At 35.9% G+C, this 18222-nt stretch overlaps 1 protein-coding gene across 1 annotated transcript in view; it reads right to left on the minus strand.

Annotated features, from left to right (window-relative positions):
- LOC103804873 (dedicator of cytokinesis protein 4-like) overlaps positions 1-18222 on the minus strand; it is a 67703-nt gene that overhangs the window by 20875 nt on the left and 28606 nt on the right. The window contains 10 exon segments of the mRNA XM_009077508.1: position 1; positions 4-27; positions 650-791; positions 2636-2740; positions 4451-4537; positions 5559-5707; positions 9431-9524; positions 12372-12432; positions 14097-14192; positions 14361-14387. The exon segment at position 1 is cut by the window's left edge and continues 139 nt beyond it. Of these exon segments, the coding sequence (XP_009075756.1) occupies position 1; positions 4-27; positions 650-791; positions 2636-2740; positions 4451-4537; positions 5559-5707; positions 9431-9524; positions 12372-12432; positions 14097-14192; positions 14361-14387 (786 nt within the window).

The following is an 18222-nucleotide window of genomic DNA, read 5'->3' on the forward strand; positions in this document are numbered from 1 at the left end:
TTGGTGTCACTGCATAAATCTGCAGATCTATATGTAAAGAGTTAAGGCTATCCCACTTCATTCGAATTAGCAAAGCATATTGACTCCTGAAGCATGACAGAAGAAAAGCTCTTAAAAAAATGTGTATCATAAAATGCTTCCAGACTGTTAAGAGCTCGGGAAAGGAACAGGAGAGAACGTTTTTCTTTAATGGTTTGGGTTTTCTTTGTACTGTTTTGTTGAAAATTTCATTTTTATTTTTGAAACAGAGCTACTTACATAGAATAGTATATGGAGTAAAGGGACTTAATAAAATAGATTCTAACACGCAATATGTCACGCCATGCTAACATTATGTTGTATTGTAAGAAGGCAAATTACTGTAACTTGAACTGATACACCATTATCACAGCGGTGATAGTTCTACAAATATTTTTAGCTACAGTAAGAATGTTAAGAACCTGCCAAAAAATTTTAAAATAAAAACAACAATTGCACAAAAATTTTCCAAACATAATAGAGCGACTGGGACAAAATGCAGGGGAATTCTCACCTACCATTTATTTCAGTGGAGGCACATTGTGATTGAAACCTGCTGTAGGTGTACCTACATTTTAAAAAAGCATAAAAGACATAACTGCAGAGCATGGCTTTGTGATTATGTGGATACACTGTGCTTCTGCCTGAAAGATGGTCTCATCTGGCTGATTAGCATGTTGCATAGCAATGGCATGTGGGAACTCATTCAACATTCGCTGCTGGAAGGCCTCCAGCCTTTCATAGTCATGTCCTCGGCAAACAAATTCCTTATTCTGAGCAGAAGAAGAAAACAACAAAAAGCAGAGCAAGTTACATGAAAATAATTGGGATCCAGACACACACACTTAAATATAGACTTTCTGGGCAACTTTTGCATCATTTTCAGAAGGGAAAAATAAGAAACAAAAGGCAAGAATGAAAATAGGGATTCTAGGAGGAACAGGTTACTTAGAAGAAGGAAATTTTACCATATAAGTTCAGTTAATTCAAAAGTCTGGAAAAACAGAATAATTATACTTTAATAAAAACCTGAAGGAAGAAATTGTTCTTAGTGGATCGAAGTATGTAACTAACAAGACATAGCAGACTGTATAAAATAGGTAATAGAAATCTAACCCAACAGACACTTAAGACAATGAAATGGGTTGGAAGTCCATTCCATGAGGAAGCAGGAAACTTTGCTCTGACATTATACAATTCTGAAGAAAAAACATTGCATAAGAAAATGGTAGAATGCATTCAATTTGCCTTATCCTCTAAATGTTTATCACTTATCAACCCGGTAAATTAAAATTATTCAATTTTTGCAATATGAAGTAAAAGAATACTCCTGGCATTGAATTCTGAGAGCTGAGCCTTTCATGGGAATTGCTACAAGAAATCAACTGTAACAATGTTATTGTGCAACTAGAAATTAAAATGTGAAAGCTTTATTATGAAGTTTATTCTTTATTCCTTCTACAGCAAACACAGAGAGACTTACAAAGTGCTTTGCCATAAAAAAATTAAATCAAATGTATTAAGTTTGTACTTGTTGCTGTTGCAAGCATAAATTTGTGCTGTGTATGTTTAACTTGGAAAATGCATAAGCAGATAGATAAGCAGTGAAAGATCTAAGGTCTGAAAGTAATGCATTCTTGTGGAACTTCTTCCAGCATTTTACTTCATCAGTTGCCATTTAGTAATCTAAACATTAAATTATTTCTAATTAACATTTTTAAATTGGTTTATACAGAAGTTGTATTCAGATGACTTCTAGGTAATATCAAGAACTATCTGCACATCAGACTCTTTTTGTGCATCACTTTTAAAGGGGAGAGTTTCATGTTATGTCTAGCATTTAGAATTTATCATTTTCCCCACCACTAAGAAAAAGACAAATCAGGATTTTTAGGCCTCCACCGTACAGAGGAGGTTCCTTCATCACATATTTCAGTTACCACAGAAAGAGGAACTTGGATTATGATTGCTGCAGCTCCATGAATAAAACAGATTATGTCCTCTTCCCAAGGTGATAGTCAGTGCAGCTAAACTACTGCAGACTGGGCAAGAGGGAAACAGTGTAAACACAACCAACATTTTCAAGGGCACTTCAGTAACTTCAGAATCCAAGATTAATGTTCAGCAGTAACTGTATGTATCTTGTCAGTTTTAGTACACTGATAATCAGTGAAACTCAGTATGTTGCATTTCTATCTTAGTCATTAAAAAAAACCCAAGGAACTTCAGAATGTAATTAATTAAACGCTAAAGTACTGGTTATCCCACCACCAAGGGATACTTCTTCTCACAGCCTTTTTCTGAGCACCCACCAGCAGAAACAGAACAGGATGAAGGGAACAACTACCATGAGAAGATGACATTGATCTGTGGAACAGTATAGGTGCATGGTTTCCAACATAAACATGAATATTAATTTTATGTGGGACTCTAGAAGCCTAGCATTTGTCTTTCCATTAGTCAGGACCTTTTCTTAACCATGAAAATCTACTGTGAAAAATCCTTTTTCCACATAACTTGTATATGGTATGAAAAAACTTTCACATAGACAAAGTGACTATGAATGACAGTATGCACTCCAGAATTACTCCATTCTGTTTCTTTTCAATTCACTTACTCTCAAGAAGAATGGGAACTTTTTCCCATAGAATCCAACTCTGAAAAATTCTGGCTCTAAACGCTGTTGATCCATAATTTTATCATACAAAGATGCTTCCATCATCTGTGTGAGATTGGTAAGAAATTCAATTAGTCTTTTTTGAAAATGTATTTTTACACATAAACTGTAACAAAAGGGAGGGTCTTTCAGCACACTGCTCTGGAATACCAGAATTGCAGTAAGTCTCTGAGCAAAAACAAGTACACCCAGACATCTCTGAATACACCAGATTAAATAATTATACCTCTTAATGACCTGAAAGTTTCCAGGAATTAAAAAAAAAAAAATCCTTATAAATATGAAGTACCGGTATTAAAAAGGTAAAATACAAATGCAGTTTGAAACATATGACCCACTAATCTGCTAATCATCCAAACACATAGCAGCAATGTGGTCAGTTTAATCAGCAAAGTCCAATTTCCATATTTAAGACAGATGTGTCCAAATCATACCAGATCCAATGACTTAAGCCTCAAATATGATTTCCTTTAAAAATCTCACATTAGCAATTTACAATTTTTTATCAATACATCCTGCTCTTATTCCACTCAGAACACTGACACAAAGGGATCTTAATGTCGAAGTCCCCTTTTTTCTGATGATATTTTCAGCAAAGTTTTTAATATTGTGAAAAAAAAAACCCACAGAATTAGCCTTATTTTAGGCAATGCAGGCAGCTATTTAATACTCATATGATATCAACAGCTGCCTAATTATATTGCTAGGAGAAATCCCTGCACCTGCATTTTTGGATTAGCATAGATATAGTAGAAGGATATTTCAAACACAAAACACATTAAGTACAATTAATTAAACATGCAATAAACTAATAATTTTATTCATACGATGATAGTCAGTTTGCTTTTGCTTACAGGATTCTGGCATTGGGATAGCTAAATATATATGGAATAAGCAGATCACAGGGAGTACTGCCACATAGCTGTGTTGAGAATTTTGCATAATGGTGTTAAGCAGCTCTAGATTAAAGGCACTTCAGTCAGTCCTAGCAGCAAGAATCCCACATGTACAGAAAATTTAAAAGGGAAGCTCTAATACAGAATTGAATCCATCAGAAGCAGATAAGAAAAGGGAAGACTGAATAATCTTTAAAATACAGTATCTGAAAGAATGAAGAAAGAAACAATGCTTAGAGTTCTAAGAAAAATGAAAGAGAAAGCAGAAATAGTGTGCCAAGAAACATTCATTTTGACTATATAATATTAAACAGACCATATTTTAAAGCAGTAAATGAAAATTATTGCAAACATGTACATTGTTTGTGGCAAGCTGTTTGTTCAAAATTGTAACTGCAAAGATATGCTGCTGCTCCTAGCAAATGACTGCATAGAGCACATTCCCTGGATAAACCACAGGAAACCAAAGAAAGTGTACTTGTAATACAATTTTTCTGCATAAGCATGCAGAAAAGGATGATGTACAGGGACAAACATTGCAAGAACATTAAAGCAACCAGGTGTAGTGGAAGGTGTCCCTACCCACAGCAGGGGGGGTGGAACTAGATGATCTTTTAAGGCCTCTTCCAACCCAAACCATGCTATGATGCTATGATTTTCCCACTTTTCTTCAAAAAAGGTCACACTCCTTTTTTATAATCTTTACTGTAGAAAAAACCCTATCAGGGTAAAAAATAAAATTTTCAAACCAAACCTAAGGACAATTCTGTGGGATATTTAATTTTCTAAGTAATATTTTATAACACAAAGTAAAAAGCCTTTGGATCCCTGATTGATGAAAGGTATTCAGATACATTACCCTCATCTTGCTGAGGTTTCTGTAGTCATAGTAGCTCTCATACTGTTCTGCAATTTTCCTGCATAAGATAATGCCATTTTCCCAACACTGCAAGCAAGGAAAAGATGTTCAGTAATTCAAAGCAACTGTTTGACAATTTGTGATTTATAGTGGTCTGTTCTATGTATACTAAGTTATACTTCCTGTAACTGAAAATATTTGAACAAACTGTTGACTAGACATACTTTCAGCTGTGGAGTAATACTGATGAATTCTTTGAGGGATTAAAAGTATATTTAAAGACTTATTTAATAAATTATTCTTATGGGACTATGACTGCACAAAATATAAGTCATTGAAGTGTCATGGACATCTCCTGTGATACTACAAGAGATGATTCATGACAGTATGATTTTTACACTTCAAAATTGTATTCCTAACATATCTTCCTTAATTTTTGTAGATTGGAAAATATTTTATCGCACCATGTAAATTAAACTTTACAAGATAATTACAGAATTGTTTGAAAAACATGATAATCAACATCCGTTTGATTACATTTACTAGGCTTACATCGATATTACAAGCTACACAAAATTGTAATGCATTGCTTATTTATCAGCAAGACAAATCAGAACACTAAATGTATATAAAATTTTCAACATCAGGATAATTACTCTTGGTTAGTAGCATTCTCAGTGATGACAATAAAACATCACCCCCGAACACATTCATTTTTAGAGTTTCCAAAAGATACACATGATCTTGAAGGTGTAAACATAGTCTTTACAATCCTCACTTGGTCACTAAGTGAATTTCATTAGCTTTATAAGGCTCATTTTTACCATCATTAAAATGGGAAGAAATGACACTACCATTTATAAAGATCTCTGACAACTACAAAGTGAACTACTACAAAAGTGCAAATTATTTTCACATGTAAGTGTGGGATTTCTAGGATACAAACGCAGGATTAGAAGAAACCTACTGTGTCGCTAAGTAACGGCTCGATCAGGCAATGACAAACACTTCCCCTCAATATGAGGAAAAACTGCAACCCTGGAACCAGTATCCTAAAATGAATAAACTACTCTTTCCAGGTACACTCAGTAAAACAGGAGTATTTTACCTTTCCCCTATCAAAGTTTTGAATGATGGTCAGATGGAGACACTCTTTACGTTGCCACTCTGTTTGCATGGGGTAGTTGAGAAATTCTCTCAGTGGGCGATCAGACCACTCCAACAGCTCATCATACAGCAGGAGTGTGTAGGCAGCCTCTAGAAGACAAATTACAGCATGGCAGTTATGAACACCAAACAAACAAAACACACAAACAAAGTACACAGAGATGTGAATGCTCTTCTTGAGATGCACCTTATTAATGGGTAACTGGTTTATTTCAAGTATAAGGCAGATGGTAGTGCTGGTTTTGGACAGAGTTACTATCTACAGCTATAATGAATTCAGCTTAAAATTTGCACACACTATTTAAAGTGGAGTCACTGGAACAGTTTTCCCAGGGTCTGACAATATAAAGGGGACAGAGAAACTATTTCCTGCTTAGCCCCAGTCTTTCCTAGGGCTAAGGAGAAAATTTCAATGACTGCTGTCCAAACAAGGGAACAAGGACCAAAGGATGAGGAATATCAGTAGGAAAAGAGGAAAGAAGATAGGCAGAACTGTGGAGACAGCCCAAAAGAGATCAGAGCTGGGAGGGAAATGGGAAGGCAGGTGTGTGCTTAATAGAATCCATTCTTTCTATAGAGAAATAAATCCCTGACAGCTGAACTTCTACACTCGACCGTAACAAGCAATTTAGAAGTGCACATGCAATATTTTTCTCTTTTTAATTTTTAAAAATTTATTTGTTGTTGGCAGGAATCAAACATATTCTTGCTCTCTAGTCAGAGCACTGTGTAATAATCTTTATAACATGTTGGGTAGAATTTATCCGGGAATATAAAAATCATTATTATTTTTACTTTGATTTCAAGGATTCTTCAGAAACAGTACACACAGTACACTAAAACAGTATTAAATCAATCTCTGTATTGCAAAGTCAGACTTTGGCCAATTAGAAAATGCCAAAATTACTACTGGCCATGACAATTCAATTTGGCTAACTGAGCATATATATTATTGTTTTTCAAGTTAGTGTTCACAGTTTATGTTTCCACTCATAGGGTGACTTTGCATGAGTAAGTACAAAGATGGGCCATGTTCTTGAGATGTACTGCATTGAAGAAAGAAGTTCCCTACTAGACTTATTTTATTGCAGGTTCTGTAGGTTGTACATAAGCCAAAAAATTACTGTAATGTACTAAATTACTTCTTATGCTAAGGAAGGTTTGCCCCAGACAACTATATCGTACTTCTGCCTCTGCCATATGAGTTCCCATAAGACAGGCAACTTAAACCAAACTCCACAGTGTTTTTTCTAACAGTAGCACTCCTCTTATGCATCCAATTTAAGAACCTGTGGATGAAAAAACATCATTGCAGCAGATGTTTATGGGAGAGGGTGCTTTGAATCCCAGTGTTGTAAAATGCTAAGCATGGTGCAAAAATGTGTAAGGGAGACCACCTGAAGTTGCACAGATGATCTTAATTCTGGCATCACACAGCTTTCAGATTGATTGGCGACAACCTTTGTCATAGTTTTAAGCTACAGTTTCATACTGAAAACTTTTTATATACCAAAACATTTATATACCAATTTTAAAAATCCATGAATTTATTGACAACAAATCATTCAAAACCATAAGGAAGCAAAAAATAACAGAGCATAAAAACATGTCAGGATAGCTCACTATGACCATGTCTTTCTAATCTTGGCATCCAAGTCATTCATTTTAACAGAATTTTGTCTGCCACAACAATATTTTTTTAAAAATATCATAAATGTATATAGAAGGTTTCTAAAATAAGAATGACCATATGGGATGAAAGGTTCGAAGGGTTCCTTCATACAGCATCCCATGTCTGGCAGTGGTCAGCATAACAAAAAACACATTGGGACCTCAGAGAGAGGCCTGTAGCTATTGGCTGTGCACCAAAACAGTAAGGAGAGATAAACAGAGTTGACTCAGGATGTGGGAAATTCAATTTATACAGGAAGGATTCAAAACACTAGACATTTCTAGGATGGATAGATACAAAGGCATGCTCATTGAAGTTCTCAGGTGACTGAGAGGACACAAGAGGAATCAGTGCATTTATGTGCTTCAGCCTCAAGAAAGGGATATTTATAGCTGTAACTGAATGCTGTGCAAAGAGAGATTTGAAGTTTTGTATTAAAAAGGAGCTATTTTTTAAAACGGATGATTTTTAGAAACAGTACAGAAAATCAAACCATGGCAAGGAGAGAAAAATCATTTTAAGGGCAAGCTGACTTCATCCCTAGAATGAGACTATGCAGTCAGCAAACTAATGCTGCAACACGTAGGAATGTCACTGACATATCAAACATTTTTTCCTAATCCTATATTCGTTAGATCAGCTGATTTACAAAAGGTCTGTGTGTTGTCACTGATAAGGCAAGGCAATGGACTACATAAATCTGTTTTCCAGTGGAAAGACTCTCTCTATCCCAGTGTTATGGGTGCGAGACAATTCTTCTTTAAGGCTTTCAGAGCAACAAGAAACCCAAAAAAACAACGAAGTGATGAAATCTTCCATGGCAAAGAATGCAAAAATCACACACTAATAATAAAGACACAGAAAATGCAACAAAGTCCCAGAAACAAATTTTGACCAAAATACTGTTTAAAATCAGAATGGATGGCAAAACAATTTAAAATAATTAGGTTCATATCACTGCTGGAGGTAAACTGGACATGTATTAGTACCCAATGTGTAAAGGGGACTCAACACTTTTTAAAGAGTTACTATGATCTATTGTGTAAAGTGAGGAAATGAATAGTTTGGCACAAAAGCCAGCTGTGGCAAAGATACTGCTTGATAATCAAAACTCTCTTGTGACTCACTCCTGCCAGGTCACATGAGGAAATTAAAATCTCTCCTTAATATATCCTGCTATCTAATTGACATTTAAATCCATGAACTGCAAAGGGCCTGTGGAAATTCCAAGTGAACAATCTTTTCTTATGGATAGTAGAAAAGCAAAAGAAAATTTGCTGTTGCTGTAGGTACTGTAGACTGTTTACAAGTGACCCCCAGCCAACTAATCTGCTTTTAAGAAAGAAAAAACTCTCTAGAGAGATTCAGAACACAGGCAATTGCAATTGGTAAAACTGGGGAAAAGATGGAGGTATTACAAGGTCAGTAAAATATTTTGGTAAACAAAGATTGTGTAATTTAAAAAGATATTGATTTTATCTTCTCCAGCAATTACTGATGGCATGTTGTTACCCAAATGAAGTGCACTTTAAGTTCTACAAACAATAGCCATGCACAATATCCTCTTATTTCTCCATTTAAAAGCTAACAGCCAGCCCTGGCACCAAATTAGCATTGAGAAACTCCAGACAATAGTACTGCAAATGTGGTATGTGAAGATTCAGAAAGACATCATGAAAGTTCTGTACTTGTTACAGGTTTTAGGGTCTCTATCTCATAATTACTAAGTGACATGAGTCTTTCTTTTCTTTTTTTTTTTTCAACCTAAAAGTTAGGTTCTGAAACACAGCTGTGTAGAAACACCACACCAAACAGCTAGCCACCAGCATTACAAGAAAGTGTATACTACCAAATGAACTCATAAAAACTTCCTCTAAGCTTTATTCCTCTTAGTATGACTATATCCCACATTTATTGCTGGTGCATATTAATAGAAGTAATTTACATTCAGTATGCCATAGCAAGTAGTAGAGTTATGGGGCTGAAACAAGCCATATTTTGAGAGATACCAATTAAGCAAGGAAACTCAGCTGTTGCCTAGGTCAGTACGTTCTGCACTGAGGTTACACCTTACAGGTTTGCAAAAGACTGCAAACCACAGATCAGTCCTAAATATCTTCTTCTAGTTTGTACTCAGTTACCTGTGAAGTTTTGTGCTTTCAGATGTAGGTCATAGAGCTTATGAATATAGCGAATATACATCTCTTCCTTGTTCAGTTCAGTCTTGTAAAAATTCTGCAATAAAAATGAATTTTCTAATGAAATGTATTAGTTAATAAATTTATGACAGTGGTTAAAAATAAAAGACTTCAAACATGAGGCTCTAGAAATACATGTATAAATTTGAAGGTCTCACAAAGTCATTACACAGTAATGATACAGTAATTCAGTGAGAAATAGTAAATAAAATAGATTCTTTTCAGTAGACAAATCAACATGTCCCTGAATGTTTTTTAAACTTCTCATGGAACATAAGAGGAAGAACCCAATAGAATTGAAATCTGACAGTTTTTCTTTATAAATACTAATTCATCCTTAGGCCATTTCACATCTTGCTGAAAGCTCTGTGTTGATTTTAAAATATTGACAGCCTCTGACTTTAGTAGTTGTTTTTTTCAAAAAAAAAAGATCTACTGCCTAGTATGACTACTATTCTTCCTGTCATAGAAAAATGCCAGAAGGACTTTGGTAGCTTTACAAAGAACTATTCAGTATTGTAAACAGCATAATCCTGAATTAAAACTGATTTTTTCAGTACTAATTGAAGCTTGGAACTGCTAACTGATGCATAGATATTGCATTGTGTCATTGAAATATGACAAGTTGCACCCTAAATTAATATCTAGGACAAGGTGTCTAGAAGTGTCTAAAAACTTCTGGATATATAAGTGCTCTTTGCTGTTACATAGATAAAATATGGACTGCAACACCATAATTCTTTCATCAAAACTTTCATTATTTATTTGCAACCCCAAAGCAAAGTATGAAAAAGTTACAGCACAACACTATAGCACTGTTCACAAGTACTGCCACACTCACAGTGGGCATGCAGCTAGAGCCCTCCTGCTAGCCATACTTGATGTTCAGGATAATCTGCTTTGGTTAATTAAAATGTATGGGAAAGAGGAGTCTAGCACTGGCCCTCATTAGCAATTAGCAATTTCTGTTCTATTATTTAAATCACTAATTTTAACTCTGAGTAGTTGCCAAATTTTTTCTCCTAATGTACAGTATTCTTACTCTGTGCCACTGTTTCCTAAATTGAATTATTCTCAAAGAAAAAGGTGGGAGGAACATTCTGAAAATATAAAAATAAAAACTTTATAGAGAAGATATTTTTTTAACTGGCTTGAGAAAATTACACATATCAATAGCTCTGCAATGACATGCATCCTGACACAATTTTAAATTAATAAAGTTCTTTCATTAGAAATTCAACTTTCAAGTTGGACTTAGGTGACTCTTATGCACAAGGAACTAACTCCACTAAACACCTTTTAAACCAGCTTTTCCAAAGAAGCATTACTAATGTGAAAAACAATGCAGATAATCCAGAGGGTGGGGAGAGCAGGAGAAAGGTTCCTACCTTCTTTTATCTAAATTATTGCTGCAGATGTGTACTCCTCTCTGCATATTTCATGATGTAGCATAATTCCTGTTAATTTGCTAATTTAGTTAACTTGGAAAATTCTATTTTCTGGAAGAACAGCATATACCTCTATGGCAATGCAACGTAAAAATTCTCTTTTCATGCCAACGAGTCCTCTTATCTTTGGAAGTCAGAATACCTTCAAAATACTGGTGAAAAATTAAATATTGCTTCCTCTTATGGACTGGAAATAATTTGCACATTGTGCATTCCTCTAATTACTTGTTGCATAAAACATCTTTTTACATGACAAGCAAGTTATCCATCTAATGGCCAAGCAAACATCTTACGTTTTTTGTGCTATTTCTGTAATTGAAATTTCCTTTTCAAAATTTAGCATTTGTTGTTTCTGTGGCATGCAAGTAGCATTAAAAATCTGTTTGAAAATTGTCAGTATATGAAACCCACCTTAGCCTGTATGAGTCATTGAAAATCCCATTAAAAAGTAATATGGTGTTATAGGGTTTTTAAATATTTTAATTTTCTTTTTGTACAAATCTTGGATGATTTGCTAATAATAGTTTAAAAACTCCTTAGGGATGAAAATAATCCAGGTGCTTTACAGAATTCAGATCATGCCAGATATTTTGACAGAAAGCCAGCTGCTCCACAGCTCCATAGTAAACATCATCCCTATTTAGAGAGCACTATTTTCCTACTGAAGAAATCCTTTGTTCTTGTATGTATAACTGCTACTTAGAAGTGATACCAAATTGTTTCACTGACGTCAAAACCACAAAATTACAAGTCAGCTTATTTTGGGTTTTTTTCCCCCCTGGCTAAAAATATAGTTTTTCAAAAAATTCACCATGAAAATAGAAACTGTCCAGGGTTAACAGGAGTCAACAAACTTGTCAAGTGGAAAGCAGCCTAGAATCAAAATGCATCTTGCAAACAAAAATATCTTTTTTCATCATATGAATTTGTACTGTTGGTTTGTTTTAATGATGATAATATGACAAGAGGAAGTCTTGAGCAGCATTTCTGGCTCTTCTACTGGGGAGAGAATGGTAGCTTGCAGTCTGCAGAAGATATCCCATATTGTATGTTATAATAATCAACTTGCATCAGTTATTGGGGAAGAGAAGAAACAGGGGAAATCATGTAAGTTTTGCTGGGTTTAGGGAAGAAGCAAAGGCAAGTTTGTTTCTATGAACTCAGGTCAATGAAACTTGGAAAATATCTTGGTGAAGTTTATCCAGCATGAAGAGACTTAAAATGGAAAAGAGCAGTATTAGAGAACTTTCAGAATACAGGTATAAAATGCCAAGGAAGACTAACTCCCAATTGTATGAATTTCAGTGCAGTATTATTCTGTTCAATCGCATTCAAACTGCAACAAGAAGCAAAGTACTTTCTATTCAAATGTGTACCTGTATACTAGAAAATGCTCAACTGACATCAAAAGGGGAAAGAAAACATCTTATACAAACCAAAAGGCTAACAGTGCAGCCAATCTTTTTGCCATCTACTTCTCCCATTTTCATGCAGTCCCTAAAACAGAAAATAAAGAAAGTCAAAAGAAAACATGTTTATCCCCTTACAGTAAAGCACACCTCAGAAAACAGACCTATTTGTCTTGGCAAGCTGAATGAAATGAAGCTGCCCAAAGGCATTTGGGTGAACAGGTGACCAGCTGGATAAGGGATTTCATCCCTCCTTTTCTAGTACATCGAATACCTCAATCGTCAAGAAAGTCAATGGGGGTTTTTTTTCTGGCTCTGTCATTGATTTACTAAGTGACTTCTGGAGATCATTTGCTTTCTTTACACCCTGTGCCCAAGTCCTTCCAGCAGAAGCCAGCATGGCTGCCAGAAGAGGCAGTCCCACTCTCCTGCTGCTCACTTGCTCCCGTCCTGCACTGCTGCCTGCACAAACCTCAGGCAGAGATACAGGTTGGGCAGCAGTCCATGTCAGTCAGGTCACCACAGTGCAGCACAAACACAAGGCAGAAGGTTATGTGATGACAGCAGTGAGGAGTTTTCAGAGGCAGTGTACATCCACAGTGGTCATAGAATCACAGCATTAGTCCTCCTTTCAAAAAACAGAATTACACTGCTCTCCTCTGTAAAATGCTCCAAGGTCCACCAAATTTTCCTCAGTAGAACTTCTGCAATTAGTATAATTTAATGTTTTGGGAAACAACAGATCTCACCCTGAAGTCAAAAGTTAAAATGGAACCATGCAGAGTTTATTATCACACAGGGGAAAAATAGCCAGTATAACCATGCTTGAGTAAAAGAATAACAGGCAGGCATCTCCATGCAATCACTAAAAGAAATTTAACTAACTTTAAAACATTCTTGCATACATGAGCTAAACAATTGTCGCAAATACTCTCATAACTACCAGTACAGACAATTGTTTTGAAAGTTTGAGAGTCCTGTAGGTTGTAATCCGACCAATCCCAGAGGAGGTATATCACACCCAGGCTTCTAGCAATTAAAAATTCAGTCCCTTTGTTGATGAAATAGCTTTTCTTTCAAACTATCAGTGATGATAGCAAGTGGAGTACTGGGGTCTCACCATGTGTCCATATGGAGTCAGGGAGAAAACCTAACACTTAAGCGCTAGAAAGTGCTGCATTTGATGGCAATAAGGAGGACTAAGCTGAAATCTGAAGTCTCTACACAGGCTTCACAACTGACTAAGAAAATCACTTTAATTCTCACACTCATGAAAGGGAGTACATGCCTCTCATTTCTCTTTCCTTTGTTCATGTGATACAGTTAGATGTGAGGTGTTCACCAAGAGATCATATCCTTGTATACGTGCTTACTACACCAGCTGACACTACAACTAAGCATGATTGACATTGAGATAAGAATTTTACATATTGTGTAAAACAACTGTCAGGTGATTAGTACTGAGCTCTGTATCTTCAGACAGACTTGAGTCACTAACCTACTGCCAGAAGTTACTATATTCCTTGACAAAAAACTCGTGCACACCACTGGATTTTCATACCATAGGAGGACTACTTGGTTGTTTTCATCCTTCTTGTTTTATTTTCTTGTTGACTAAGCAACTGCTGTCAGAGATCCTGAGCACTTATAGTTGATATATCCATGCATAGTCATCTTTTGAGCAAGATAACTGTATTTGTCTCCTAATATTTGGAAGATGACAACCCACTTTAAATAGTGCTACTCACTTACCTGTAGTCCAGTAACCTCTCCATGAGGCGAGTCACAGTGGCAATTAAAGAAACGCCACTTTCCCTCCATGTTTCCCGCTCAATTTTCTTCAGCAGGCTGAAAAAAACCCCAGAAGGCAGAAAAATTTCACAGTTTATTTTTAACTGTCACTATGACAACCTTTCTGCTTTTACCAGTACCTTAATACCTTAGCAACATCTTTGATACTTAGCTTTTCTTTTACAAACACCCTCCCAAAAGCACAATTTGCAAACAATGTCTTACCTAGGATAAGGACCAAAAAGTGGAATTCTAGTCCAGGAAGCATTGACAAAACAAATGATTTTTATATTAGCTGCATCAGGTTCAAATACATCAAATACCTAATTTTCAGAATATATTAATACTCCAAAGACTTAATACAACTCTTCCATAAAATTTATATATTCATTCCATGCAGATACATCAAATAAATGGGGTGTTCAAAGATATTCCTAGAAAAGAATATTTATCAGCTCAATATACCTTCTCAGTGGGACCTCAACTATTTTAACATAGATTTTTTTCCTTCTCTCCTCTCTTCTCTAATTTTTCAGTATGCATTAAATTTGAGAATAGAGGAGGAATTTTAATAAGATTGTTCCCCCTCTTTGCTTTATATTTCTTTCTGAGAACATACTAGCATGTATATATACAATTCCATTAGCTTGAAGTGCCCTAAGATTATTTTATTAAAAACTGTTGAGTCCTTACACTAATGTAAATGCAGATTACACATTAAGGTAAAAAGATTTCAAAATGATGTTGTAAGTGGAGCTGCCAATAAAATTATATATATAATTTTCTTTATTGTTATTCTTAATAGAGGTCTGTTACAAGCCTCTGACTTTCATTGCTAAAGTTTATCAAATATTAACCATTTGGCCATGAATTTCCCACATTTCCTCTCTAAGAATGAGCAAGGAAATCTATCTACAGAGCTCTGTTACTTTTAGGCTTTGCTGCAGGAGCTCAGATGGATGACACGTCCATGGAGATATTTCAGCAATCTCCCTGAAAATGCATTCAGGTATGGTTTATTTAGAAGCCTCTGAAAATTGCCACGTCCATATACTTAGAGCTTTTACAGAGTTGTTAATAGCATCTCCAAACCTTCTGTCTGCAGTGGGCAAGCTGTCAGCTCCACTGACCTTCATCCACACTGAGCATGCTCAGTCCCATGAAACTCCTACGTCCAAATTTCACCAAACATAACAGTGCCCAGAAACTCCTACATGCCAACTGCACTAGCTATGTGCTCTGGCTCTGTTCAGCTCCCTACATACAGGGGTGTCACAAATGCAATTCTCTAAACGAATTTGACCTAAATGAAGCTGTGCTCTGCTGGAAGCGAGGAGGAAATACTGATCTTCATTCTGCACTGCTATATGGATCTTAAACTCTTCAAGAGGCAATCAGCTGTCCTTCCCTCACATTCAGAGACTGGCTATCTGTCATTGCTAGCAGACAGATGGCAAGGTCATCCTTAACCAGAAGAGGCTGAAGCACTAAGCTGGCATCTCTGTTTTCCATACAGAATACACAGGCTACCTTAATTTGTTTTTAAATCCCTTATGTTCCTTCCTATAAGAATCTAATAAGAAATAAGAGTAGAGTCAGTTACATTATTAAACCTTGATTACTGCACTGACTTTTCCTTTCTATTTGCTTTCAACCCTGTGTTAAACAGAAACATTTCAACCTAAACTCATCAAAACAATTACCTATTGTAATTGTTTTTCCTCTAGAAAAACAGCAGAAGCATGACTTCTCTTTTAAAACAGATGGTTTTCTTCTGCATCTGACTTATGCATGTTCTTTAAAAATGTATTGGCATATTCATTCTAAACATACAATTTCTACCAATGGGTTGTGTAGATACATTTAAAGTACTTATTTAAACTGGCATCAATGTCATCAGTTGAACAAATTTCTGACTTGCCTTGTGATGTATGCCTCCCTCTCTCCCCCACACATCTTCCACCAGAATGCACAGAACAAATGCTCAGAATGAAAGAGCTGCTCAAATATATCCTTTGGGTATATCTGTGTAGAACTGAATCCCTGTTACTTACAGGTCCCAAAGCATAGCCAAGATGCTATGTTCTACAAAGCACTAAGGGGGATAAACAACATAGGGAAATAATTAAAATGCTTCTGTCTATTTATGCTACTATAGCCTGACATGTGGGCTCATCTATTTGTTTTGTTTGGGGTTTTCATAAATTATTTTTAATCTCGAGTACTCAAGAATAAAAGACTGGTGACCCAGAGGACCACAGTTCTCCAGGGATGAGTGTCAGGCTTAGAACCATGTTCAGGCTTGCTCAATCACGTAGTAAGTGGATTTGTACACCTAAAATATAGTTATACAGACCATTAACTCACAAGCAGCTAACCCTAGAGCTGCCTTAAAACATCTGGATGTCTGCTTTGGAGTACAAAGTCCTCATTACAGCCAGAGGTACCCTCAGTGAGTCATAAGGGCTCTGAAAAGACTCTCTCCAGACATAGGCTAATGGACTGGGTGGTGCTGAATTCAGTCACACAGTTGGGGAAGAAATTAAGATGACTGAAGACAGCATGGGAGAGGCAGTGGGAATCACTTTTTATATAACAGCTTGAATGTCAGTTTCAATGTCTTCAAAGAGCAGCCTCATCCACCAGCCCCCCAGAAAAACTCACTAACTCAGGTTTTGTGCTTCAGTAGTGTGGCCACCTAACTTCCAAATCTGAAATGGCTTGTCTTAGGCCAAACCAGGATACAAGGAATATATAGAAGGAATAAACTGGCAGCATCCATTGGATTCAGAACAGAAAGCTACTTGAGTATATACCTTGACTTCTGAGAATTTTGTTTTAACCACCAACTACTGAATAAAGTGAAATCATTCTTTTCCCTGTGCTAAATAACTCAGGAATTCAATTGCAGTGTTATAGTTTAAATGCAGATCAGGACAGCTTTCATGCCATGATTACACTGGATAGCAATTACAGCATCTAGTTCCTCATGTTAACTAAGTGTTTACTACTCCATGCTTTGCAGCTCTTCAAATGACATCAGGAGCTAATCACTGAGTGGTCACATTCAAGTCCCTAGAAAGACACTGAATCAAAACAAACAGCCATCACCTTCCTCCTACTTTCACTATGTCTTTTTATTTCATAAAGAAAATTCCATTACATGCATTAAATTCTAAGTGCATATTACTTTATCTATTTCCAGACATGTTTATAATTTGTCCTTGAAAATAGATGTTCAAAGGTAAGATGTAGTAATTTTCTCCAGAAAAAAAATAAGCAGTTAACATGGGAGTTGAGAGATTTAAATTCATTTTGTGCTTCAGTCAAAATAAACAAAAAGCATGACAAAACCTGAAAGTGTCACACCCACTGCAGTTACTACATTGTACCCAAAGTAGGTGTGTAGCTCCCAACTGTACCTATCAAAACTAACCATGCTTAATCTTCAGGAAGATCAAGTAATATAGAAGCATTTGTTTACACTGACGACTACAAAACCACTGCTTGCTGCAAAACTGTATTAGTATATCACAGACCTTGGGTACATGCTACATCTCTGTCACTCCAGTCTAAACAAGTCTGTTTTCTTGCACTGTCTAAAGATACTCTAATGTTGCTTAGCTTAATTACACACTGGAGAAATTTTTTTAAAAAAAAGAAACAAACAAGCAAAAAACCAAAAAAAATCCCACCAAAAAACCTCCAAATAAAAACCAAAAATCAACAAAAAAAAAAAAATCTCAGGCTAATTGACCCCATCTCTTGCATTCAGCCCCCTAACCTGTCATTCTGACTTTCTTCCTTTTCCTTCACATACCCTAGAACACTATGTTATCCTCCATTTTAGATTAGTGTCTTCTACAAGCTCTGCTCGAGAGGTATTAATGTATGGAGTCAAACCAAACTTAGTAAAAAAATCTAATGAAAAATACTATCTTTTTCTTAAGCTGGGAGGGAACTTGAGCAGATACACTGAAATTTCCCAAAGAGTTTAAACTTCTGTTATACCATGACAGAGACAACAAGTATACTGATGCTGTGAGACATTTTGCAATTTAAATTACTATGACTATGTCTTCAGCAT

Source organism: Acanthisitta chloris, unplaced genomic scaffold, assembly GCF_000695815.1.
Source record: "Acanthisitta chloris isolate BGI_N310 unplaced genomic scaffold, ASM69581v1 scaffold15556, whole genome shotgun sequence".
Lineage (NCBI taxonomy): Eukaryota > Metazoa > Chordata > Aves > Passeriformes > Acanthisittidae > Acanthisitta > Acanthisitta chloris.